The following is a 27,749-nucleotide window of genomic DNA, read 5'->3' as shown; positions in this document are numbered from 1 at the left end:
CCTTTGGGCGGTGAATAGGTCGAAATTTGGCCAAATCCATCTTTACGCATTTCTCCTTCCTACGAAACTACCCTGTTGGGAGGCAGTACGGATCTTTTAATGCGTAATAACTCACCTACATGCTTTATTCTATCACTGGCATCTCTTTTACTTACGTATTAATAAGTCTTGGCATGAATTTAGCGAGGAATTCAACTTGCAACATGAAACAGTCTGGTACAAAAACATGGCGATTTGGGTGTGTCCATTGCGTAATTTTTGGTTACCATGGTTTTGAAACTGCTCTATTATAGATAATTTTGTATTTAGGCAGGCTGATGGTGCAAGTTACCATCAGACCTTTGGTGTCACTTTTCACCATAAAGCATTAAATAAATAAATAAATAAAATAAATAAATTGCATAGAATCGCAAACGCATAAAATCGTGTCCCGTTCCGTAAAGTCCCGTCCCCGAAAGCCGTAAAATTGCATGCTATCATAAGCCGCATGTAAGAACTACTGGGTACAATCAGTGTGATACCATGACTGTTTTCTAGTCGTATCTGTGCAGTTAATTCGACAGTTTCATACCGTGAGAATGTCCTGTTGTTATCGCAGATGTTTCCTTTGGAGACAGAAATCTACCGATGTCACAGGGTGGAACAGGATATACGAACATTTGTTAAAGCTTCCGCAAGAACAATTGAACGAAACTCTAGACGAAACTAACAAGGATGGTGATGGTTATACCTACATCACATACAAGACACTTACTGTTCAGGTTAAAGGCAAGATCATCGTGGATGATGTTTTAAACACTTTAGCAAAGTGGGAAGTAAGTATGTATAGCTCTAACTATTAATTTTTATTAAAGCAGCTATAGTGTAAGCAGCTAGGAACAGAGAAAGTGATGTGTTTAAGCAGCTGTACTGTTTGTAGACTATATTTTCAGGTGACTGAATAACATAACGCTTTGTGCTTCTATTGCCAATGCGTTGTTTTCATAGTGTGACGTTAAGCGGGAGGTGGGAGGGAGTCTGAAGTTAGCATCATTCTGACGTTAAGCGTACCAAAATCAGTTTGGAGATGCCCGTACTGTATAACTAGCTACCTTACAGGCATCTCCAAACTGCTTTTGGTACGCTTAATGTCAGAATGATGCTAACTTCAGACTCCCTCCCCTCCTTAACGTCACACTATGAAAACAATGCATTGGCAATAGAAGCACAAAGCGTTATGTTATTCAGTCACCTGAAAATATAGTCTACAAATAGTATAGCTGCTTAAACACATCGCTTTCTCTGTTCCTAGCTGTTTACACTATAACTACTTTAATAAAAATTAATAATGTCATTGGCTGATCCCCCTCCCCTTAACGTCATTATGACGTTAAGCGTATCAAAATCAGTTTGGTAGTGTTGTTTTAGTACAGCAAATTCATTTTAGTTTAGTTCTAGTTCCCATAGCCCCCTACAGTTTTAGTTCTAGTATCTCAATTCTACCATAGTTTTAGTTAGTATTAGTTCTGGTACCCCATATTTCTGTAATTTTAGTTAGTATTTTAGTTTGTGTTAGTTTTAGTGTTAGGCATCTTCACATGTACTAACCTTGGTAGCATGCCCTAGACTTCCAGAAACTTTAGATTTGGCGTTTTGATAGATTTTCCCCATTTTATATCAATGAGGCAAACTGTACCGAGAATCCAATTCTTCAATTAATGCACAAAATTCACTGTTATCTACTAAATTCAGTAGTACATTGTTAGCACCTATAAAGGTTGCAAGATGAAATGTATAATAGCCTTATGTTTATTGCTGTTAGGGCTGCACAATTTAGATCCTAAACTATGTATTGGCAAGGAGGACTGTTTTAACTGGCTAGAAGAACCTCTCCTTTCTTTTTCCTTTGTCTTTTCAATTTCAGCTGCTTCAAAATATTTATAAGTGTCAGTATGGCATGTCTTCAAATGCTTCTTCAAGTTTATAGAATATTTGTCCTTTAAATTCTTTATATACCACAAATCAAACCATCAGTACTTTTCACAGTACACACACTTTTGTCCTTGATCTTATCATACCTGAAGTAGTTCCACACTCCACTTGACTTAGGCCTTCCACCTGGTTCAGTACAACTTCCACTTGCCATTGTGCACAAATGAGCAAAAGCTCTAATAGAATTGTGCTTAAATAACCTAAATCAGCAGAATTAATGCTGAATAACAATGTTTTATGGTAGCATTTGCAGGAATCACCATCTTCAAAGAAAAGTGTTAAGTGGTTATAGTGTACAATACCCTTTTATGTAGGATTGCTTGAGAAAACTTTTAGTTAGTTCTAGTTCTTGTCCTAAAAGTTTTAAAGGTTTTGGTTTAGTTCTAGTTTTTGAACCAAAACTTGAATGAATTTTAGTTTAGTTTTAGAACTAAAATAGTCCACAATTTTAGTTTAGTTCTAGTGTACTAGAACTAGAATTAAATTGCTGCACGAAAACTAGATTTAGTTCTAGTTCCTTAGAACTAAAACAACACTACAGTTTGGAGATTCCCCCTTAATTTGTGACCAAATTTGCAAATAACCCCATAAATATGTTAGTGCATTTTTAGAATTCCATTTTCTTTATCTAGATAGCCAAAATTGTAGTCAACCAAAGTTTAAGCTCTAGCTAGAAGCCATGTTACAGTGCTACTAAGTAGTGGCAGATACAGGAGGAGGGGGCGGGTGTTGCATTGGTTTACTGAAAATAAGGCACGTGCCCAAAGTCAGTTTAACAGGGTGGGACAGGCAGGTGAAGATTAGCAGCCAAGTGCATAAATTACGTTTGCTCTATGCATAGCTAATAACCTAGTTAATTGCTGATGTCATTCTGCATGCACTACCTTTTATCAGAGTCGGAAGGCAACCTGTCCATATGCAATAAGCACCTCTAAAATATTACAGTTTCAATGATTTAAACATAATGATTTGTAAGACGCTCCCAGTGACTGCCTCCACCTGCTGCGCGTATTAACAATGACTTTATTTGAGTGGCTCAATAAATTAAAATACAGTAATCCATTGAACATAGAGACTGAGGTCAGTTTGAAGCTGCCACTATCATGAGTCTTCTCTAAGACTGCCCTTCATGTGATCCACACTTCCAGATATTCTTGGATCCAACTGTCCGGACTCCACACTTCCCTCCTCCTTTTTTGGCTGATCCATTGGGAGATGCCACTTCATTAAATCGTGCTGGTGGGCAGATTACTCGTCCTCTTCTAGTGACTGTGACATTTGTAGACTGCTGCTGTGTTTCACTCACTACTGACTGATCTGTAGAGTTGGGTCTAATTGTCTTCCTGATTTGTCTCCTTCTCCAGGATCTACGTATATATATCATGACCCATCCACGGTACTTCTTCAGATAACTGTCTGTCACACTTGGCCAACCTCTGTAAAGAGACATTCAGTTTCTCAGAATCAGGATCATTAACCTTCTGCATGATGGCATTAGTAGAGGTGACATCTAACACTCGACAAGGTCCTCTGTAAGTGCGGTCCAAACGGAACTTGGGTTCAACTTTCATCATTACAAGATCTGCACACACTATAGGAGATTCCTTACTGTTCTTGTCATAGTGATGTTTTTGGTTCTGCTGAGCCTTAACAATGCATTTCTGTGCAAGCATTCTAGCCTGTTTTGGCTCCTTAATTAACTCCTTAGCATACTGAGACTCTACTGCTGGCAATGACATTGCTGGCTGATAAAAGTCCATACTGGTAGGAACCCTAGGGTCTCGACCATACAACAATGAAAAAGGTGTCTCACCTGTAAATGAATGAGGTGCAGTTCGATATGCTAACTGGACAGGTCCCAACAGTTTATTCCAGTCCTTGCCTCCTTTGGTAACAATCTTAGATAGCATCTGCTTCAATGTTTTGTTAAATCTATCAACGAGCACATCTGTCTGTAGGTGTGCTCCTGAAGTCAGTAACTGGGTCAAACCAAATATCTTGGCAGTCTCCTGCAACACATTACTCATAAACTCAGCTGCCCTGTCATGGATATTACGGTTAGGCACACCATGTTTACACGCAAAATCGGTTAAACACTTAGCTATTGTCTGAGCTGATCTGTCCTTCACAGCATAGACTTCATGCCACTTCATTAAGTTCTCTTGGAACACAAGAGAATACTTGTTTCCACTCCGGCTCAGATCCATTTCTTTAAAGTCCATTCCTACAACTTCAAAAGGACCTGACACAGGAATATTCTTCAATGGTGGCTTGGATCGTCCACCTTGACCCTGAACAGAAGCGCGTACAATACTAGATGCACATTTCTTATATACATACATCTCCCATCATGCCTGGCCAGTAGTACAACAGATCAAGCTTCTTCTTCAACTTTATAGCTGAGAAATGGCCAGCAAATATAGTATCATGATTCTCATCTAGGACTTGCTGTCTCAAATGTTGAGGTACCACTATCCTTCTTCAATCAGGCACATCTGAACTCTCATAATACAATATTCCATCAACAATTTAATAACCTTTCTTTCCCAAATTGACAACTTGGACAGCTTGTTTTGGATCCTCTGGTAAAATCTTGTCCTGCAGGTAAGCAATAAGCCTCTTTAACTCTTCATCTTTCCTCTGTTCATTTTGCACTTTGATCAACGCATCATCTGATCCATCTGTAACACTCACTAAACATACGTTAGCCATTTCAGTTGGTGATCGTGATAACGCATCAGCAGCTACCCGGCTTAAACTGTAACTCAATTGTTAGGAAGAAATCTAGAAAACCTGAGATACCAACGTGCCAATAATCCTTTTGTTAGGCTTTTCAGGTGAGTCAGAAAAGCAGATACTAAAGCTTGATGGACTGTAAAAACGGTGACTTTGTTTCCTAATAAGTATACTTCAAAGTGTTCTACTCCACAAACTTATGCTGCCACCTCTAATTGAGTGGAAGCATACTTTTCTCTGCATCATTGGTCTGTCTGCTGGCATAAGCTATAGGATGTCTCAGTTTATCCTCACCTTCTTGTTCTAAAATAGCCCCAAACCTTGCTTCGCTAGCGTCTGTCCACAAGAAGAACAGTTTAGACATATCTGGGTGCTAAAGTACTGGAGTAGTGATTAGTAACTTCTTAAGCCTCTGAAATGCCTGCTCACACTGAGGCGTCCAATCAAAAGCAACCCATCCTCCACTGCTCTTATCTCTTCTGGTCAATGCTGTGAGAGGTCTGGAAATAGCTGCTAAATTAGGAATGTGTCTCCTATAAAAGTTAACAAGACCAAGAAATTGTTTAACAGACTTACAGCACTTTGGTTGTGGGAACTCCTGAACAGCTCGAATCTTCAGACTGTTTGGTTTCACTCCTTTTGGTGACAGAGTAAATCCCAGATATTCTATCTCCTGTTGAGCAAACTTACACTTGTTGGGTTTCAGTCTCAGTCCAGCCTCATCCAGGTGACACAATACTTTCCTCACTTGAACTATATGCTTCTCCATTGTAGCAGAAACCACTAAAATGTCATCTGAATATATAAACACAAAGTTCCATTCATCACCACAAAACAACTTGTTCATAAGTCGTTGAAGTGTAGCTGGGGTGTTGGTGAGCCCAAACGGCATATGACGATAGTGAAACAAACCAAGATGACAAGTAAATGTCTTACACTTGCTATCCTCAGCCATCTGAACTTGATGATAACCTTTCATCAAGTCTAAGGAAGTAAACCACTTTCCTTTACGATTTCCAACAGCATCAATGAGTTCATCTATCCTTGGTATCGGATATCTGTCAGCAATTGTATCTCTGTTAAGTGCACAATAGTCTACACATATCCTCAAATTCCCATCCTTCTTGCACACTGGAACTGAACCAGAAGCTTACGGACTGTTTGACGGTTCAATGCACTTTGTCTACAGTAGCTTCCTCAACTCTTCTTCTAGTTCAGCTCTTAGAGAGTATGGCAATCTTCTAGGGGTAGTACAGGTTGGTTTGGCTTACCCTGTGTCAATCACATGTTCTACTATTCCAGTCTGACCTAGTTCCTCATCTGTAAGAGCAAATATGTGATTCAATGACAACAAGCATTCAAAGAGAGACATTCTCTCCTCTTCAGCACAATTATTACCCACATCTAACTGCCTCTGTAACTCTTTTCTTCTGGCTTTCCCGTCACTAGTTGCTTGAGTAAAATCCACTGTACATAATCTAGGTACATCACTGGTGTTTGTCCACAATGGATCTTGCTCCTCAACTAGAGATACTTCTTCCAATCTCCCAATAACAATTCCTTTCTCTAGTACAACTGGTTCCTGAGTCCAATTGGTAAGGGGTACACTAAAAGCCTTCTTACCATTCCATGATTCATCAGGGAAGTCACATAACCTTTCCTTCATAAGGTCATCAGAAGGAGACAACACACCAGTTTGCATTGTATTAAAGTAACCTCATCAGACAAACTTACATCTGTTGTTTGTGTTTGATATGGGCCAAGTCGTAATGATTGTTGTAGGGTAACACAAAACATTGATTCCTGCTCAGCCTCAGCTTTACTTTCTATAGTGACACTACTGTGCCATCTATGTGTGTTACAGTGAATCCTAAACTGGTTAAGGTATTAGTGCCCAAGATAACACTACAGTTTCTCACCTCTCCCTGCCAAATTGGCTTACTAGAGTCGAGCACATAGCAAGGAATTAGTTCACTTGCTCCTGTCTCCTCTATCTCAATTGGCAATGACACTAGAGCTATTGCTCCCAAAGGTTTAACGCTTGCTCCAATAGGCTGCACATCAAGAGAGAGATTATGAGCATGACATTGCTCCTTGGACCACCCTAGTTTCTCTCTTATCATTGGCAGTAACTCTTTCCTTGCCAATGTAACTTGGGCTCCATGGTCCAATAAACCTCTTGTTGGCACACTACCAACAATAATGTCTACCTTATATGTTGGCCCTCTAGAACTCACTTGACACTTGCCAACAGTAGCATCCATGATAAACACACCATGAAACCATGGATCTACAGGAGTATCATCAGTTTCTATAGTTGCCCTTTTACTAGACTTCCTGGGTAAAGGACACATCTTTGCCAGGTGTGCCTTCTGATTACTATTAAAACATTTAACCCTTCTCAAACTCATTTCAGTAGTAGAAATACTTGCAACCTGTTCTTGCTTTCTTTGTGACATCTGTCCCACTTCGGGACTTGGATAATTCTGGGATTTGACACTTACTCCAGTGAAGCACTTCTTGGAGGTCTGTTGTGATGTCCATCTTGCCCTTTCCTGTAACACAGCTTCAGCTCTTAGGAGTCTATGGAGTGACTCCTGTACAAATCCATCAGTGATCTCTTTTACCTCCTTCTGTAATTCTACTGGTACCTTATTCCAGAGTATCAACTCAAATGTTTCATCAGTCAGTTTCCATGGTGCTATGCGTTCATAATCACGCATTGCATCTAACAAGCCCTGGGCTGAACCAAATTGCTCATAACGTAATTCATGGCATCGCTGGTAGGCTGTACGGGGATCCAAATGGATATCATACTGGCCACGGTAAACTTCAACAATTCTTTTCCAAGATACCTTATCACTGTCTTTCAACGATCGTTGCCAGGTAGCCTTAGCTGGACCACTAAGAAACAAAAAGAACCAACGGGATGATGATAAAACAGTGCTTCGAAACATCCCTGTGCTTTTATTTTTACCCTGTGTTGTTTACAAAGGTCACACACAAAAGCGTCAAGCCCTCACGTGCTAACTAGCATTGCATTATTTATGATGTAGTAAATCCCAATTCACAGCCAATTCACATTCAAACCACCTGTGGAGGTGGATTCGTGTAATCCACTTTCAATTCAATTTGCCTTAATGCGCATTCCGTGTGGATACAAGTAATTCGAATCAATGTGCATTCAATTTGCATTATTTTTGTCATGTGGACATGCCTTTGAATTATAACGGAACTCTTTAATAGAGTAATCACTACATTTCTGCTAATGAATTTTTAGTTTTATCATGCCTGTTACATTTAAGTAAGTTTTGTGTCATTTTGTAACCTTTTAAAACCTTGCAATGCATGCAGAGTACTTTTGAAACTTTAAAAAACATGCTGTTAGATTGACTTTCAGATGGAAGGAACTGCATCCAGTGGTGCTTACTTTAAAGTGCATTATATCTACTTTGCTTGGGTTAGCATTGTTGCAATTTCCAGCTACACACCAATTTTCTAATGGTTATGTAACCAACTCAACAGTGTACCATTTCAAAGTCGGCATAACAATGCCATAATTGAAGTTCACAGTATTGTTGCATAATTGTGACACCTCCAATTTAGTCATTTACCTTTATAACGAGTTGTTAACTTGGTCTTTTTACTTACTTGAGATAGCCACTTGCCTTTGGGTATACACCGTTGTATTGATAGGTATGCAGTAGGTGAAACTATAGTTATACGACTCCTAATAAGGATTGGAAATGGTGTCACATGCCAGAAATAGGTTTGTTTCGAATGTTATGGGTAGTTTCCGTAATTTGTATTGTATGCTAACTTAATTTCCCCTAATGAAGTTTTAAAGGTTTTACGAGAATGATTTAGAACCTAAGAGTGAAATGTGCTACCATCCTACTAGCTTTGTTTCACAGCTTTGGCATTAGATTAATGCTTGAAAGACAAACGGTTATGCTAGACAGCATGCAGCTGTGCAGAGTTAGGAGAAGAGAAACACGATGGTACAACGACACCTAGCCAAGTTGTAACCAAGGAAAATATGCAGCATTTAAACAGGAGGTGTGGCTTGCAAAGCATACTGTTTAATTCTAATGACCAAAGGGGTTCTAAAAAGCTATGTATCATTGATACCAGAAGGTGTACACAGCTGCTACAGGAACAGAAGCATACTATGGTGTAGAAGTGATACCGAAACAGCACAATATGATGCATTTCTCTGTGGGAAAGGCCATTCAGAGACTTCCACCAAAGCAACTTGCGTCACTCAACCTTGGAGAACTTTCATATTCTACTAAACCTACACTGATAGTCTACAGTAAAAAGAAATGTTAGTCTTTTCATGCTCTTCAAAGCGGTAACAAGCAAAACGCACCTCATATCTCACCAGTGTACAGGTAGTATACTAGGCATCTGACGCTGTTTCCATTCCCTATTAAGAGTCGTATATTTATGGTGAAACATATTTACTTACCACAAAGCATACAAAGGTTGCTGAGACCCAATAACCAACCCTGAAGTTACTCTCATTACATTTAAAAACTTGCAGCTAGAAGCAACTGCAGTTTCAAGATAGTTCAGGTTGCTAGATGACCTCAAACATTCAATTGTGTCATTTTCCCTTTAAAAATAATGTATGAGGAGCTTCAGAGAAAAACGTACCTTTTTAAGTTTTAAAGCACTGTGCATGCTAAAGTAGCTAATTCACAAATCTCCCATATGGGCGCATCTGGCACCTAAAATATTAATGATCAAATTACAAACTTTATATTGCAAATCTACTTGTTGATAGTTTTAAGCCATTCTCAATACCTTAAATTACAAGCAAATTCTTGAAATATTTTCAAAACTGCAGCCTACTCTTATTAGCAACCCAATCATAGTGACAATCCTAATTATTTCATGCACACCCATATGGGTGATTTTCAAACACTTTTCGACCTAAAATTAATACCTTATTAAGTGGAGTTTGATAACGCTCACCTATACTTTTGAAAATGGATGTATATTCTAGGGGTAACAGACACTGCGAGTTACTAAATCATAGCATGATGGTTAGAGCAACAGTTTGCATTGAACTAACTAGGCACTTGCCAATTATGTCAGGTTAATTTTGCGCATACAGTGTCTGAAACATTTACCACAGATATGAAATATTGAAACATTTTACATAATGACCACCATACATTGATTGTATCATTCATGGAAACAATGCTGCTCCCTGTTATTATTTAAAAAACTCAAAAAATTAAAATACGCATTACAGATAATTATAGCAAGGGGAATCTGTGATCAATTCTACCCATGTTTACATCAAAATAGTAGGCTTATAATACGACAAGACTTGATGCTTTCATTGCCAAAGTCTACTCTAGTTAGACTGACTCTGCCTGGACTAGATTACCACCATGCACTGGAAGCTTTCATAGCATGCAAGTATGAATGCACATGCTGTGGTAAAGGTTTATGTGTGCTTTGAAGTGTGTCTATTCCGCTTTAACTCGAAGGGAGGCAAAGTGTATACCCTAGGTAAGTAGCTGGCTTATTTTGTACTTTAACTGAGCACTTCCAGTAGCATCTGGTGTGAATGATTCTTGTAGCTACTCTCAAAGCATAACTACCTATTCAAGACGTTGCCTTAGTTCACCTTGTTATTGTCGAAAAATGTGAAACAGGATTACATCCATATCTATTTTTTTGCATCACACATTAAAGCTGTGTTTCAGAGTTTTCTAGTGTGGTACAGTAGTAATCAGTATGATGTTTGCTATATTTATGGAAAACAATTATATAATATGGTTCCTGGTATCACATGGTGGTTGATCAATGTCATACACTGTGATCGGAAGAAATTCCCAAAGGCATTTATCTTTCATAATAAGATTACTCAAGCACTACCACACAAATTTGAGTGCAAATCTGATAAAGTTGCGAAGGCCATCACAGTTTCCTTTAGTTTAGTAATTGAATCAATTACATTAAAGGTTATTATAAAATGATCTCAATGAATTGGAATGAGAGGTTCATTATTAATTACAATATTCTCCAGAACATTAGTTAGTCAGATTGAGGATATTGCCAGCAATGTGTGTAGGCTCTTGAGATCAAATGTGACAACACAAAAGTAATTTTGAAGAGACGGCGAACTAACCAGAGAAGTCTATAGTTCCAGTTGATGTCAATCACCTAGCAAAACTAGGTTACCAGAAATGCTATTAGCGATTCCAGAAACTTTTCCCAATAATCAGCAGATTCATAGAGAGGAATGTATGCTAAATAGTTGACAGTTGGAGATGTAAATCCTACATTAACTTTTAGTACTTCAACTCTAGGAGGAGTTGGTAATAGTACTGGAAAAGATTTAGAAGACTTAATAACAAGCATTAATGACTACTACTCCTTCTCCTCAAGGACCACTGTCATTATGTGCTACATGCAGTGTAAGTCTCAAACATTTTGTCCAATAGCCAGTCTTTATAACACTGGGAATCTAGAATATACATACACATGTAGTTCTGAGAGACATTGATATTGTTGACAATGCTACCTATGTTTATCCAACAATCATGGTCTAGTATAGTACCATACATGTGTTGTATATACGTATGTACCAATGCATCACTGAAGTTTTCCCTGACTACCAACTAGGGATGTGCCAATTTTGCCGGCAATTTTTTTGGAAAAATCCGTTGGTAAAAGCAAAGAGCAAAATGCTGGAAAAATTGGAGGAAATAGGAAAAATGAGCACCAAGGAATGGCAACTTAGCACATTTTGTATGAAAAAGATTGAGATACTCTAATAGAACAGTCACGCATAGTATTAGGACAACACATGCTCATAGGAAATGGTGACTTAAGATTGAGATACTCTAATAGAGCAGTCACTATGTACGAATATTCTAATAGAGTAGTCACACATGCTTTTAAGCTTGAGATACTACAATTAATTTTTACTGATGCTCAGCAAAATAAAAAAAATTGAACAAAATAGGTAGGAAATAAAAGAATTGCTGGAAAGAAAAATTAGTGAGAAAAAAAAGCAAAATAGGCTCATTCCTACTACCTACACAGCGTAAAGATTTAACAATTAGCAAAAACTGATTGGGTTTTTATGCTATGTGCAATAATGCAATTACAATTAAAGTTCTATGTTACAATTGCAAAGTGTGAGTTGTAACTGTTTAAATGTTTCAAGATCTGCAATGTTGGTTAGATTAGGAATACATACTAGATGGGGAATAGTAGAGGCTATGGCATTGATAAATATAATGAAATAACATTTTTATCCCTGGTCATGTTAAGAATACAGTGGTGTCTGCATTTTAGCTTTGTGGCTGCATAACATATTTTACATGTATGTCTTGATATTAATTTTGTTGAATTGATTGTGTATCTATATCAGCAGCATGAGAAGTTATCTTTGTCTCTAATTTTCTAGTATTACCACAACACAGTTGGAAGTTGGTTCCCATGCATAACTGGCCAGCTTGACCAAGTGGTGCGACCTGGTACCATACAGTGGACATCACAGAATCAAACTTATCAGCTGGGTTTCCAATATCTAGGTCCTTTTCAAGCATTATCATCTAATGCTGCTGCTGGACTTCGTAAGTTACTACTTGTGCAACAAAAATTGTGACTAGATCTGCAAGTAACCTACGCATGTTTGCTCCAGGTTACATTATACATTATAATTGTAAACATAATGCATTATAGCTACAGTAAATGTAAATTATTAAAAGTTTTGAGCACCAGTCTTGCCATGAAGTAAGGTGCTGAAGTGATTTCCTACATGTTTGCTCAGACAAAAGAAATTTGAATATTATTATGAGTACTCTTTTCAGTAAATACAACATTATAATATAAGCCTTTTTTGTGTCATTATTGTATTGCCAGTTTCTGATTGTTTTACATCTTACGTCTGTTTGTTATGGATACGAAGAGGATTCTAAGCAGTGATGTAGCCAGTATTCAAGGTATTTCCAAATTTGGTAGATGTGGGAGTCTGGAATCCTTTAAATCTTGTAGGCAATGTTCTTGTTGTGGACCCTGTGGCAATTCATGATCAAATTACTCACTGCCTGTTTTTGCTGGCAGTCCGTAGACTTATAATGCAAATTTTCTTTTAGCTATTCAACTGCACTTTGTCTGTACCTATATTTTTCAAGGTTAGGGCTGTAGCCTTGATTGACTATATTTAGGCTAGCTATATAACTGACTGTAGATAAAGGATTGTGATGTAATAATGGATTCAGAGAAACAAGCATGCTGGTCCAGTTTTTGCAGATCTGCATGGTCACAAGTTACTAATGTATCACATGTAAAAAATAGCACTCTCCTACGTACGTACATGCATTAGTTATTGTATTAATAATTTATCTGTTCACATCAATTCCAGCCAATAATACCAGATGCGGTTCTAGGGAAGTTCCATCAGATTCCAGAAACCAATCAACCTACTAAAATTTGAAAATGTTAAATATAGATATACTCTCATAGATCAGTCAGATTATTCTGAGGTTGGGATTGATTGTACAATTACCATCCCTCTGAGTGGAACTTAATGATGTTGGCTTAGACAGTAGCTTAGTTAAGTTACGTAACCAGAAGAATTCAGTTTCATAAGTTTGGTTTTTGAAGTAAAACAGTGCATCATGTCTTTTTCTTCCCTCAGTGGATAGGATACTGCATCATGAAGCTGAGCACTTTATTGGCTTTTTGACTGATAAATGCAGTTCATTATTCTGAAACAGAATGTTGTGTTGTTAGAACACAGCTCTCATTTGACACTATACTGTAGGTTTGTGTTTGATAGATAGGAAAAAGGATGAAGTAGCGTAGCAACTTGGGTTATAAAAATGGACCTTCACGTTGTGAGATTATTAAAAGAGGTAGCTAATCATTGCATCCTTTGTAGTGTAAGCAATCAATTATTGGGAATTTGTATGCCAACCTATGGGATTTTTACAACAAGACAAGCACAATTTTTTTAGCTACCAGTGATAGATAGTTTAATAAGCTAGGTGTCCACAACATACCAACTTCCCAGTCAGTAGTGTTCTTCAGTAGCATCTGGCCAAAGACAGTTTCAAATATTGATGGCCAATGTCATATATCATCAACTTGTTAACTTGTGTATATCAATGTAACCAATTTGTGAAAGCCTGGCATAATATCACATTTTTCAAATTAAATATTTATAATCTACTTAGCCAATTAAGTGAACGTTCTGGCCAAGTTTCAGCCTTGTACTCCAATAGCTTTTAGGGTTTAAGCCGTACAAAGTGGCAACACAGAATAGACTACAGGTGCTTACAAAAACAGCTGTAACGTACAAACACCATGCAGCACTGAGTTTCAACTTGCATCATCGTGTTCACCATGAATAGGAGAGTTAGTGGCAGACACATGCAGGGGGTTGCAATGGTTTCCACTGAAAATAGTGCACGCCCCACTGATTGACATTACTTATCTAGTTGTAGACTTTTTACTATTGTAAATATGAGCATGTGTGATTCTAATACATTAGGCTGGTACAAGGCATGAACATGTGTTGTAGCTCGTTATTTCATTGGTCATTCAGTGCTATTTAGCCACTACACAACACACCAAATTTATTTGTGAATGACAAGATCACCAAGAGTTATACATACATAGTGTATTATATCACCCACTGTTTTAAAAGTTCTTGAAATTTGAAATGTTCTGCGGTATTTTATGACCATAATTGCTATCAAGACTCATGGTAGTGAGTCGCGAGGCCAAGAAATTACAAAGCGAACAAAAACACGCGAACCACTACTGAGAGTCTTTTACTTGAGGGAATGATGATGTCATTCCTGCTCATTCCTACTCAACACAAGTTTAAGGAAAAATTAGAAATTTTAAGTTCAATTAGGGATCATAGAAAAAAAGGAGGGAAACAAGGGAAGTCTCCTACACCTGCAGATATACTAGCGAACATTTAATCCCTAATTTAGTCTATACCAAAGACCAAGACTGAATTAGGCATTAAATGTTAACTAGTATATCTGCAGGCGTAGGAAACCTCCCTTGTTTCCCTACTTTTTTTTCTATGATCCCTAATCAAACTTAAAATTTCTAATTTTTCCTTAAACTTGTTTGTTTACTTTTTTTGTAACATTATTATGACTGGTAAACCCATGCATACTGCATCAAAAGAAAGGATGGCATCAGAGTTAATGTTTTCATCTGAACATACGCCCCTGCAATCAAAAACTGCTTCAAAAGTGCAGTGGCCATTACACTTCGCTTTCAGATATGTTCAGCTCAATACACAGTGATGTAGATGAAAAATAGTGCCTCTGCAACAATCCAGAAACCATGAAATTATGATGATTCGCGTACCACCCCCCCACCCCAAGTATCAATTACTGCCTTGAAAGTGCAGCAGCCATTACACTTCGCTTTCAGCTATATTCAGCCCGTCACACAGCGTTACATACAAAGAACAGTGCTAGAATGGTCTCTACGATCAGTCTAGTCACCACAGAAAATACGGATGATTCCTGTTTACAAACGTACTACTGTAGGGAAGCCATGCATCTCGCTACCGCGAATCGACACCTTGGGCTGTCAGCCAAAAGAAATGGGACACAAAGGAGGACAAAGGTAAATCCATGATGCGTGCATTGTATGTACTGTGGTATGCCAAAAGGCATGTCTCGGGACGAAGCAACATTGAACAGTGAAAAAATCAAGCCCATATCCTTAGCCATTATCAAGCTACGCTTGCCTGAAGGTAGGCAGGCAAGCGGGCAGGCAGGTGGGCAGGCAGGCAGGCAGGCAGGCAGGCAGGCAGGCAGGCAGGCAGGCAGTAGAAAGTTCCATTAATTAATTTTTTTTTAGATTTCAGAACAATTTATTGGAAGCCTTTAGGATCATACTGAAGGCACTTTTGGGCTTGGGTATACCTAACCAATACTGCCAAGGTGCCAGGATGGAGTTGTGAAGCTGATTTTTGGGTAAATTCTTTGGCTAGGAAAACCCAAATCTCCATGATCCCTAATATACAGTACTACCGCACTGTATGATATCTTCCGTGCCTTCGTGACTTTTGCCTTCACATTACAGATATACAACCTTCATTTCATTGTTAAATAGCTCACCAAAGTTGAAGAGAATTAGTGAAGTAGCTTTGCACATCCCAACATTGTTCACCTACATGAATTTCATTTTTATTTTTTCTTTGACACCGAAATCGCATCCTTTCGCCAACATTTTCTCCCAATTACATTGTCACATTTGCTCAAAACTCTGGCTATCACCGGCTTTGACATTGTAGTTTAAATACAGCAACTGTCATTTAAAGTTATTTGCTGTGACAAATTATAAAAATTTCCTAATCTAAACAAATCCAATTGATAATATCAACGTCATTATGTGAAATATGAAAGAAATATTGTAACTAAGCAATGCATTTATGTCTAAATAGAAATCCCTTAACTTGCAAATACGAAGGATGTGGGGCTAAGAGAGCTTTTCAATGCGACACGAGATGATGAAGACAAATTAGACGATCCTTTATTACTGGATACGTAGTCTATAATACCTAGGACTGGGTTTAGGTACTGATGTTGAGCCGGGAACGGTCACTATCTATGCAGGAAATTAGCCTGGTTATAACTGAGTAGGACTCAGGGAATTATGCTCAACATTATTCTATTCCGAAGTTCTCCAAAAAAGTTATCATTGATGCTCTTATTATTCCCAACATTATTCTAATATTATTCCCAATTTTTATAAACAGTGTTCAACTTTTGCAATTTGTAATGTTTAGCAGGGTTTTGGTACAGTAATTATGTTGTTCTATTAGACAGGAAAGTTAGCTTTTAGCTGTTAATTTACTTAGTCACTGTTGCAATACAGTAAAGATTTTCCACCGACTGTTCTATTAGAGTAGGTGACTGCTCTATTAGAGTATCTCAACTTATGTGAAATCGCTTATTATGTCAATCATGTTCTTAAATCACTTCAAACTGCCAGAATAATTCCCTATTCTTTTACCCACCCCATCATTATGTTCAAAATTATGCATACATAATTCCTGGACCCCTATAACTGAGATATAAAAGTTGTAAAGGATGTGAGCCTAAGATGGTCATGTAAAACGTGACATGACACGATGCGATGATGGTCATTCATTCTTTTACCTTCATGATAAGTGTAAATTTATGCTAAATAGTCCAAGTGAAGACTATGCAGTTTTTTATCAAGACTGTAGAATATAAACCCTAGGAGGACAGGCTTGTTCGGCTACTACATCGAGAAGGAGTAGGCCTGTCTGACAGTGTAGATCAGGGTCAGGGCTAGGCATTACTACCTATCTCTAGTCATTCTGTATAACACACAGAACAGCTTCTTTTTATAGCTCTCAAAAACAACTTATATTGAAAAACCAATAATCTTATAATATTATGGGTAGCTACTGAAACAGGATTTGCTAAAAACACATTCGTAAGAAGTAACTGCCCCACAGTTGACCTTTTAGAGATGGGGTGTTTCTATTAAAAGTGGCCACTAAGTAGGCTTTAGCCAATTATGCTTCGAAAATTGCCTATTATGCTTTTGAGCAATGCTCAAAAATCCAGCCTGTTATGTTCAAAATTATACCCTCAAGATAAAAATTATGCTCAAGAGCTGACTGTTTTATTAGAATATATCTGCATTTCCTGACTGCTGTATTAGGGTAAGTGACTGCTCTATTAGAGTATCTCGATCTTATTTCCATAAAGTGTGTCTAATCAGTCAAGAAATAGTAAAAATAATAACACTGCAAGGTTTTTGATATGAAATGCAGTAATAATGTGCAGTGTGTGATTGTTGACTCGCGCATTGTGCGTTTAATTTAAATTCTTGAAAATCGTCCTATTATGTTGGCATAATACTTTTGCTAGCCTGTTATGCTCGAAATTATGCTGGCATAATTGGCACAAGCCTACCACTAAGCAGACAGGTTTCAGTATAATTATAAACTTATTTTCATTTACCTCAGCTAAGTAGGGTGCATGTGTTGTAGTGTAATTTGAACATTAATATTACAAAAGGGTGGCCACTGAAACCAATTACACTTCCAATGTATCAGTACCTGGTTATACTACAGACTGTACACAGCTTTGCATTTGCGGCTGAGTATAGAATTATTGGCCTTTATTGATGATATTTAGGTAAATACAACCCTTAGCTAGTAATAAACAAAGCTTGTTTGCAGTCTGACAACATTTGTTGGCCTTACTTATTGTTATACCACATCTTTGGGTCGCTCATTATAATTATTCAGTAACTTGGGCTCGTCTTTTTATAGTCAAGGTGTTTTTAGAGGAGATTATACAAACCATGTGGGATAATTTCATTGTAATGTTATTACTACAGATTTATTATGTGTGTGGCTTAAAAAATGATGCATTGCATGGTTGCTAAAGAAGTTTGGGTGTCAAAATACTCACATCCAAGATTTGAAAATCAAAAATTTTCATGGGGCATGCCCCAGATCCCCCTAGCTCAGTGCGTGCGTGCTACTGCTACTGCTTTGCACAAGCATTGCCATACAATGTCAGATTATGTCAGATCAACTTTGACTTTGATCTGACATTATAATGTCAGATCAATGAAGACTAGTTATACTGTAATCCCTCTCTGCTCCTTATACCCATCCTGTGATACTATTTCTGGATGAACACTTGTCCCACTAATGCCAGAAGCTATCAAGGTAGCTGCAGAGAATAATAATACTGTTCATTTCTGCTTGCCTCCAAATGCTACACATGTGGCTCAACCTCTTGACTTAATAAGTTTCTTTGGACCCTTGAAAAGGCATTGATCCAGTGTATATAATTATGTTATAGGCACATTCCAAAATATAATTCTGACCACTGTTTTAGTTACATGATTCTATTTACATTTTCTTTAAAATAAAATTTTACATATTCGTGACATTTGACTATCTCAAAATGTCAAGGAATTGTCACATTTTTATACATGTAACTCCAGGAAACATGGTATTATGCAGTAGTTTTCCTTTAATTTCATTTGGAGTATGGAAATGATACTTCATATGTATGTGTATTACATGTAGGTATTATAACAAGATCTGGAACAACTGTTGATAGTCATGTAGAATTGTTCAATGGACAAACTGGGCTTTACTTAAGAGTCATATCACAAGGATCTGGATACACTGTGAGAGTTGCTTATAGGAGAAATGTAAGTATAATGCTGTAGCATTGTTCCTGTAAGTAGCCAATGAAATTTGAGTATTTCATCTTACTGTGGTCTAAATAGTAGTAAAAAGTTATCTACATTAAGGTTACGGAATAGATTAAATGCATGGGAAGAACAAATTACAAAACCTGCTTTAACCCAGGTAGGGATAAATAATTTCAACAACTGTGATGTGTTAGCAATACAACTAATTGTGCTTGTTTGTTTTTACTACAGAACAACGACTGTTCTTGGGTGTGTGGTCCACAATAGAGCAATGTTTTATAAAAATGTGCTGCCAAAAAACAGACTAACAGATTACTGAATCCTTATAATTTCAACATAAGTGACTGAACAACTAAAATATGTAGGTCCTGTGGAAGCAATTTTAAGTTACTGGTTGTATAGACATTTTATTGAACTTTTAGTAGTTTTTTTGAATGAAACAAGCTCTTTGAAGGCTTGTATCTGAGTCACTGGGAAGAAACATGCCAAACACGCTTCCACAGGACCTAATAAATTTAATATACAGTATCACTATGCCACAGAAATTCCAATAGAGCCTACAGCTTTTGTTGTATTTGGCGGCGAAAAACATGGTAGTGACAGCTGGAGCTGAGTGATGTACGCACTGGCTTACTTGTGTTACTACAACAAATTGTAGTGTTCCACCTGCCTCAAACCACTGCTTGAAGGTTCTTAGTTTACTAATTTGTTAAGCTGCTTTACTGTAGTTGTGCCCAGTTATACTGATAGTAAAATGTCAGTAACTTTAAGTATATGGAACATAATTGTTTTACTAAGTTTTAAACTCTCAGTAAACATCAGTGAATGCAGGTTTACTGAAAAGCTACTAAAATTCCAAACAGTTAACTGTTCCATGTACTGGGGATATACCACTCTAGTAAACTAAGAAACTTCAAGCAGTGAACTACACTGTAGCTACATAAAAACATTAAATATGAAGGGCTTCACCTTCATTTGATACTTTTCATGCTGCTAGACTGGTTTTATGGGCTTCTCAAAAAGAATCGATAGGCATTCAAAAGTTTGAATGATTGCCCGTGACTATACCGTAACCTAAAAGTAATCTACGTATACATTAAAGTAATCGGTATAATAGAAGTTGGGTGAAGGGGATGGTATGCCATAGATTTTATTACCGGTATGCTAATCCTAAACATAGTTGTCATGTGGCTCTATGGATGTACATGAATTTAAATGACCTAAGTTTGTGCATAATACCGGTAGGGTTTTTGCATTGGAACTGCCAACTTCATATACCATTAATTTTGTTGTGCAAAATGCTACAACTGCTCAGCATTTAACTACTGATACAATGTAACTTCTATAATCCAATGCTCATTGGGATAAGAAAATTGTATCAGATTAGCAAGGATGTAAGATCACTGAGGTAGTATTACTACACAGAAAAAGTCTTTTGGCATACAAAATAATGTCAGATTATAGAGGTATTCTGTATTACAGAGATGTCGGATTAGAGAGGTTTCAGTGTACTGTACCATTGGTTGTTTCCCATGGGTCTAGTACATAGCGTGCATATTTGTACCTCCAACAACAGGTGGTTCCCAATAAACAAATATACCAACATTTAAGACACTTCGAAGATGAATTTCACAATCACATGTAGCTAGGCTTGAGCCAATTATGGTTTGAAAACTGCCTATTATGCTTTTGAGCAGTGCTCAAAAATGCAGCCTATTATGCTCACAATTATGCTCTCAAAATCAAGATTATGCTTGAGAGCTGACTGTTTTATTAGAGTATACCTGCATTTCCTGACTGCTGTATTAGAGTAAGTGACTGCTGTATTAGAGTATCTCAATCTTATATCCATAAAGTGTGAATAATCAGTCAAGAAATAGTAAAAATAATAACACTGCAAGGTTTTTGATATGAAATGCAGTAATAATGTGCAGTGTGTTCATGTTGTGCAGTATTTTTGGAGCGCGCATTGCACGTTTTAATTAAAATTCTTGAAAGTCATCCTATTATGCTGGCATAATGCTTGATGCTTTTGCTAGCCTAATATGCTCAAAATTATGCCGGCATAATTAATGCAAGCCTACATGTAGCAAAAACCATTACTCCTATCATTAGGTGTAAATGTCGTAAGTAATCTCTCTGATTATTAAAAGGATAGCATAACTATAATAGGTCATGAAATATGATATTTATAAAGTTCATAATATTCTCATACATGAGGGAGTAGGAGTTGCCCGTTCATGGTAATCACATAAAACAACAAATTAATATTATACGAATTTTGTAAGTGTGAATTTCAAAAATAACTATACTCCAAGCTTTTAAAATATGACATACATAATGGGACAACTACAAAATTTCCAAAGTTACATTATTATATATAATGATCTGTATAATAGTTATACGGGCACAATATGAGGTCTACGAAATTTATAAACCCAAAGGCCTGGGTTGTAGCACACGAGCGAAGCAAGGGCGCTACTAAGGGCCTGAGGGTTTATAAATTCCATAGACTCCACATTGTGCCCGTATAACTGCTTTAGACTCTATTTCACATTACACTCAGATTACTTACCTCATCCACGGCTGTTTCTGCTGTAGGCTTGGCAAAAGCGGCTGGTTTTCTTGTGATAATACTAGCGCCATGGCAACTATGTGTCTTCACGTAACAAAAATAATAGCGCTCGTTAAATCACTGCACGTGAACAATGCATAGCAATTGGATAAACCTAGATTTTGAGCATATATTATATATATATATATATTGTGCCTGAAGGCATGGAGTATTATTAGAAAACAAGGTGGAGTATATGAGATTTATAACCCACCCAAAACAGCCTAAATAGAGAGTCTAAGTGCTACTTTTTATAATTGGAGAGGTTACACACTTTACACCAACAATAATGTACAATTTAGATTACTAGAGGCAATTATAGTGGTTGAGCAATCGTTAATTTTATTATCCCTTATTATGAAATCCATCTATTACTTGTTCTTAGCTACTGCATTGAACTCCCTAATTTCTCTTGGTAGCCCTCTGATCTACTAGTGAAAGGTACAAATTAAACTTTCCTGCCCTTATAATGAATAGCTTTATTTCTGGTCTGCTTGATGAAGGTTAAAATACTACTTTACCTGCATCATCATTATTATTGCCATAACGTTGCGGGAATTATTCAAAGAATAATTCTAATCAATTCACCCTGCAACAGTTACATTGAAAAAAAACTGAATAATGCTTTAGGAATGTTACCAACTACATACACCGTTTTATTACCTAAAAATTTTATAGTAATTTTATAGTATTGTTTTGCAGTTGTACACATTTCAATATTTCAAATTAATAATGCAACAGAACATCCCTGCAAGGGAATGATTCAAAGGTGAATCTAGGGTATTGAACAAAATGTGACCGGGCCTGCGAAAATAGGGCATGTGGGCACAAACTACACTCCGTCATTCTACAGGTCAGATCTCAGTACTGAAACAGAATACTTGAATTCTGTAACTTGTATCATAAAGCCAATTACATACTGACTAAGAGCTGAAAGTTACATTGCTATAGCATAATGTTACAAAAAGTTACAAGTGATGGACGTTTGAAAAAGTAGGCAAAAATCATGTGCCCACATGCTCTATTTTCGCAGGCTCGGTCACAAATTTTGCTATAGCTAAAAAGCTAATATAAGCAACAAAACAAGTACATTTGCATCTTAAACATACATGAGCAATGAAAAGATGGAAAGAGCAAAACTTTAGGAACCAAAGAGGGGGTCAAAGTTATATTTAAGGGCAATACTGCTAAAAATCAAAACACTCTAATTGAACAGTCAAGTACTATAAAAAATCCATCATTAAAACTCTTGAGAAAACAAAGACCAGTGTGTATGCTGAAATTGAACGCCTGTTCTTTTTGGTGTACCACTATTTCACCATTGTGTCAAACATCTTGCCATACTAGTGATTAAAAGTTAGAAGTTTATGTCTTTTAATGTACCATGAATCATAAGACACCAATTCTTCTTGAAATGCTATTAAGAAAATAACTTTGTATGGTTAAATGTATAGTGAGCAATGCAATTTATTTGTAGCACAATTAAACTTGATACTTTCATTGAAATACTTCCTTTTGCCACTATTCTAGTAAAATTTTAAACATCTGTAAAGTTAACAGGGATAGGGGCTGAACCTTACTTGATCAAGCTCTACTTACATGTACACATTTCCTAAATTTTCCTATTGTTAATAGTAACAGAACAAAAAAACATGTGACCACTTTTTATTATATCCCTTCTACTTTGTATATACGTAGCATTTGAAAGTGCATATGCGTAGGTGTAAATGTAAACTTATTTTTAGGCCTGAGCCTAATATGCTCATAATTTTACCTATTATTCTTTCCAGAATTTCCCTTAATTTTTCTCCTTTTTTTTGATTCTTTTATTTAGTCTATTATTCCATAATAATCCTAACTTAGCTATAGTCACTTAATTCTCAAGATGCTGATGTAAGTAATTTTGTCAGAATTAATTAATTAATAGCTAGCCATAAATGAAGCATTCCACCTTACACATAACAGTTATAACCATTACAACAGACATAAAATAGCTATCGGGAGTTTAACAAAAGGTTTTAATTATCAGTGTATTAAAGCTGTAGCTAAAACTACATGCTAAGTTTAGTGGATAATGATATCAACATGTTTGTTGAAAGACTTAAAGAAGATACACTGGTATAAGGTGTACAAGTTTCAGAATTGCAGATAATCATGCAGTTAAATCTCTGATGCTGTCTGCAGATTGTTAACACGAAACGAACTGACTGCTCTGTTAGAGTATTTGAGCATTCTATTAGAGTATATCGAACTTTTAGAAGTTTTTCAGCTCCTTTCAGCCAGCACTCATATAATAATGCCAGCTATCTATCATTCTTAGTAGTTTAGTAAATTTTTCTAGCTAATCAAGAATAAGCACACCTCTTAATTCCACTCATTATTCCCGTGGACGTCCAACAATTCTAAAATTATGCCTGTAACCATCCTATTATTCCAGAATTATTCTCACGAAATTGGTGACCTATTATTCTCACAATTATGCCAGCATATTAGGCATAGGCCTACTTCTTTTCCAGCATAAACAATAAAAAATACACCATCACCTTCCAAGTTATTAAAGAAGATGCTTCACAGTAGCCACAGATTGAACAGCAATTCTCTCCCATAAGTATTTGCCCTTCGTGATGAAAATAAAAAAACTGTTCAAACTTGAAAGCAGTTGTAACATAGATTTAAGGAAATTTCTGGTCACAATTTAGTATGTATATGATGATATCACTTAGTGAAAGTGGCTCACAACACTTTTGCTTGTTCAATAAAGTTCTGCAAAAATTAAACCAAATTGAATAGGGGAGTTTAGTATAAACATCTAGGAATGCAATTAGCATTAATTGCATATTGTGCAACTACTGGATACTCTGGATGCCCATAAAAATGTATTGAAGCCATTGGGAAAACGATGATAACCGACAATAAAACCTCTGTTGCTTACAAAGTATACGGTATGTTCCAATTTTCTGTACATAGATAGGAACTCCCTTTCGTTTCGTGGTTGTCTGCTGTTAATAGGATAAAGGGTTAGCGAGTTATGGAGCTGTAAAGTTAAAGATTTTTACAATACAACGCTTTCCAAGGCTGATACTTCTGAGTTTCTACTGGAAAATCACTCAGAACTGTTTGGCAAAGCTTGGTAATAGATAATTTCATTGATTCCATGGATTATGAATGCTACAATCGACTAGACGGGCCGACAAGCAAACATGAAGTTTAGCACGCCTATATATTAACACTATCCAGGTGATCCTAATGCTTGTTGTTCTTTAATCAAAACATAGAAACAAGCATCTGCTTGCTTTCCTCGATGCCAGAACACTTTTTTGCCAGGCGTTTTCAACTTCAGAAGCTTGTAACTAGCTAACCACATACCCTATGATGAGCAGACAACCACCAAAAGGTGTAGAAATAAATGTAGTTTCAGGTGCTGTTTACAAGACTAGCGTATCTCCTTTTGTTTCCTGATAACAAAGGTTTTAGTGTCCGTGATCATCCATTTCCCAATGGTTCTGTACATTTTTATGGCTAACCACAGCATCCAGTAGTTGCGCAACAGCAATTAACAGATCATTTAAAATATTTCCACTTATGCTAAACTCCTCTATTCAAAAAGTTAAATTTGCAAATTTTTTCTATGGGGATATGTCGCCAGGTAGAGCATGCTTTGTGTGCTGAGTGTGCTTTGCATGCTGTACTAGCTAACTATTAGTTGTATCGACCAGTTACTATTTTCGTGGCCTCCACTACTTAGATGCCCCTACTAATATAGCACCTCCCCCTTGGGAATTACTAATATACGTAGTTTACTTGAGATGTCCTATATATAGTTAAATAGATGTTTACATCCATAATCTATGCTATTTTTATACGTTGATCTGAGTCCTAAAAAACATTTAATAACTACTGAATGGAATTATATTAGGTCTTGAAATTTGGCTATTTTGTAGTACAGAGAAGGTTGGACACCCTAATTAAAGCACAGCTAAAATAAATTATGCAAAAGTCTGTTCCTATGGAGTAGAGTAATAGTAATCTCGGCTCTTAATATAAAAGAGTGAGACATTGTCATTTCTGTTTATGAATATGTACACAATCAGTCTGATGAAGTTATACACATGAAAAGGTGGTTTGGCTTTTTCAATCTAAACACTATGCTCTTTGCAAAACTCCTTAAAGCTTACGTGAAGTCTAGAGTGATCTGAATAATATTTGAGTCTGCTCCAGTCAATCCCTCCATTTGTGTTTGTGTTGACTCTGTGTTTGACCTGTTAACAATATTATCTCTGACAAAATGTTTATGACTAATTACAATTATTATTCACTATACACTTTGTATGGGGAAGCCATAAATTATGTCATCTGTTACACCCCTGTTACAAACTTGTAATGTGACTACACCATACATATCTGCTCTTGATGCCTTTACTGTCACCACTAATCGTGTGGTTGGCTGAAATGTTATTTTTCTTGAGAAAAACTCCAGTTTTAACTGTGTTCTCAGGGCTCAACTCAACTTGCACATACAGTACTATGTATATCATATGTGACACTTTTCATGATGTGTGTTTTCTTTTGTTATATACACAGAGTGCAGATTCAAACTCATTGTTCAATATTTCAAATGGTGTCATTATGATTGCTAGAAATACAAATTTTGCTTTGTATTTCAATAGAGATACAGCAACAGTGAGTGTGAGGGAACTTACAGACCCGCCAACTCAAAATTTTAAGTTTGATATACAAACAATTTGATAGTGATTGTGTGACTTTGCACATGCAGTGCACATAAGTAGCATAATATGTTGACTATAGTTAAACATGTGTAGTTTGTAGTGGATCTAAATTATTTTATGTATTAAACTCAACAAAGTTTTTGTTGTTGTCCAGTTGTTTATTGTACTGATTAGCACTTTATTGCATTAAACTACTTTGTTTATTAAATATGAATGCAAATTTCAATTTCACTTCCAAATACAGGTACTGTACAGATTTCCAGAGCATTGGTAAAGTGTGTGATTTATTTAGACTACTATAGTATGTTCACGTTCAGTTGAATCCTGAAAAACAGTTAAAAATTTAAAGTGGATATTTTCTCAAGAGAGTTAATATTTCAGCCAACCAGATGATTAGTGGTAACAGCAAAGGTGTCAACAACAGACACATATGGTTTGGCTCCATTACAAGTTCGGGAAAGAACTGTAATGGACACTGTAGTTATATGGCTTCCCCATAGGAAATGTATTGTGAAAATTTTAATTGGCCATAAATATTATGTCAAACATTTGAACAAAAAGGATTTTGAAATATTTTTAGCGGGTCAAGCAGTACTACAAATGAGCCACAAATGAGCCAAATTTCAAGATCATGTGTAATTGCATCCATGAATTATTAAATGTTTTTGAGGATTCAGCTCAACGTGAACATACTATAAGACAAAGTCACATAATGTAACCAAGTACATATGCTAGTTAGGGAACCTACGTATCTAGTGCATAATACATTGTGACAGTACTTACTAGTACTCTGTATAAGATGAGTTCATTATAAATGTATAATGCTGTTGCTTCTGTTGCTGCTTCTTCTTCCGCGGCTGCGGCCACCACCACCACTACCACCACCACCAATACGGCACACCAAACAAGAAACATTATGTACTATTTAAGAACAGCCAAATATGTGACCAAGCCTGTGAAAACAGAGCATGTGGGCACAAAATACATGTACCCGGTAACACAACAGGTCATATCTCAGTATTAGAATAAAATATTTGCTTTTTATAACTTGTGTTATAAGTAGGTCTGAAAATTGTATGACCATAGCTTAATAGAATAAAACGTCATGAGTGGTGAACGTTTGAAAATGTAGGCAATTTTTGTGTGCCCATATGCAAACCAAACACACAGCTATACACATATATATATATATATACAGTATATATACAGTATATATACAGTATATATATGAGACATAGCAAAAAGGCAATCAGAAAAACTTTGAGGCAGATAAACAGTGTTATGGCTCATTCTTCAACCTCACATTTGTATTTAATGGTTTTATACTGTAGCATAGTGTAGTTGAATGTTTTTGGGTAGGTAAAGTGTAGTTTGAAGCTGGTGAAAGCAAAGCTACAGTACAAGCAATTGTAAACACATCTAAGCCCAGTCTGTACATTACTCATACAATACAACTGTAACTACCATGTTATTGTGTT

General features: G+C 36.6%; 1 protein-coding gene across 1 annotated transcript; it reads left to right on the top strand.

The window, feature by feature from the left end:
* The first annotated feature begins 463 nt into the window (after window positions 1-463).
* On the top strand, window positions 464-26,502 carry LOC136247449 (uncharacterized). Its single transcript, XM_066039165.1, has 4 exons — window positions 464-815; window positions 12,143-12,311; window positions 18,800-18,927; window positions 26,126-26,502. The coding sequence occupies exons 1-4, from the start codon at window positions 579-581 to the stop codon at window positions 26,288-26,290; spliced, it is 699 nt and encodes a 232-aa protein (XP_065895237.1). The 5' UTR covers window positions 464-578; the 3' UTR covers window positions 26,291-26,502.
* The last annotated feature ends 1,247 nt before the right edge of the window (window positions 26,503-27,749 follow it).

This window comes from Dysidea avara, chromosome 2 (genome assembly GCF_963678975.1).
Source record: "Dysidea avara chromosome 2, odDysAvar1.4, whole genome shotgun sequence".
In the NCBI taxonomy this organism is placed as follows: domain Eukaryota; kingdom Metazoa; phylum Porifera; class Demospongiae; order Dictyoceratida; family Dysideidae; genus Dysidea; species Dysidea avara.
This window is presented reverse-complemented; position numbering and strand designations above follow the sequence as displayed.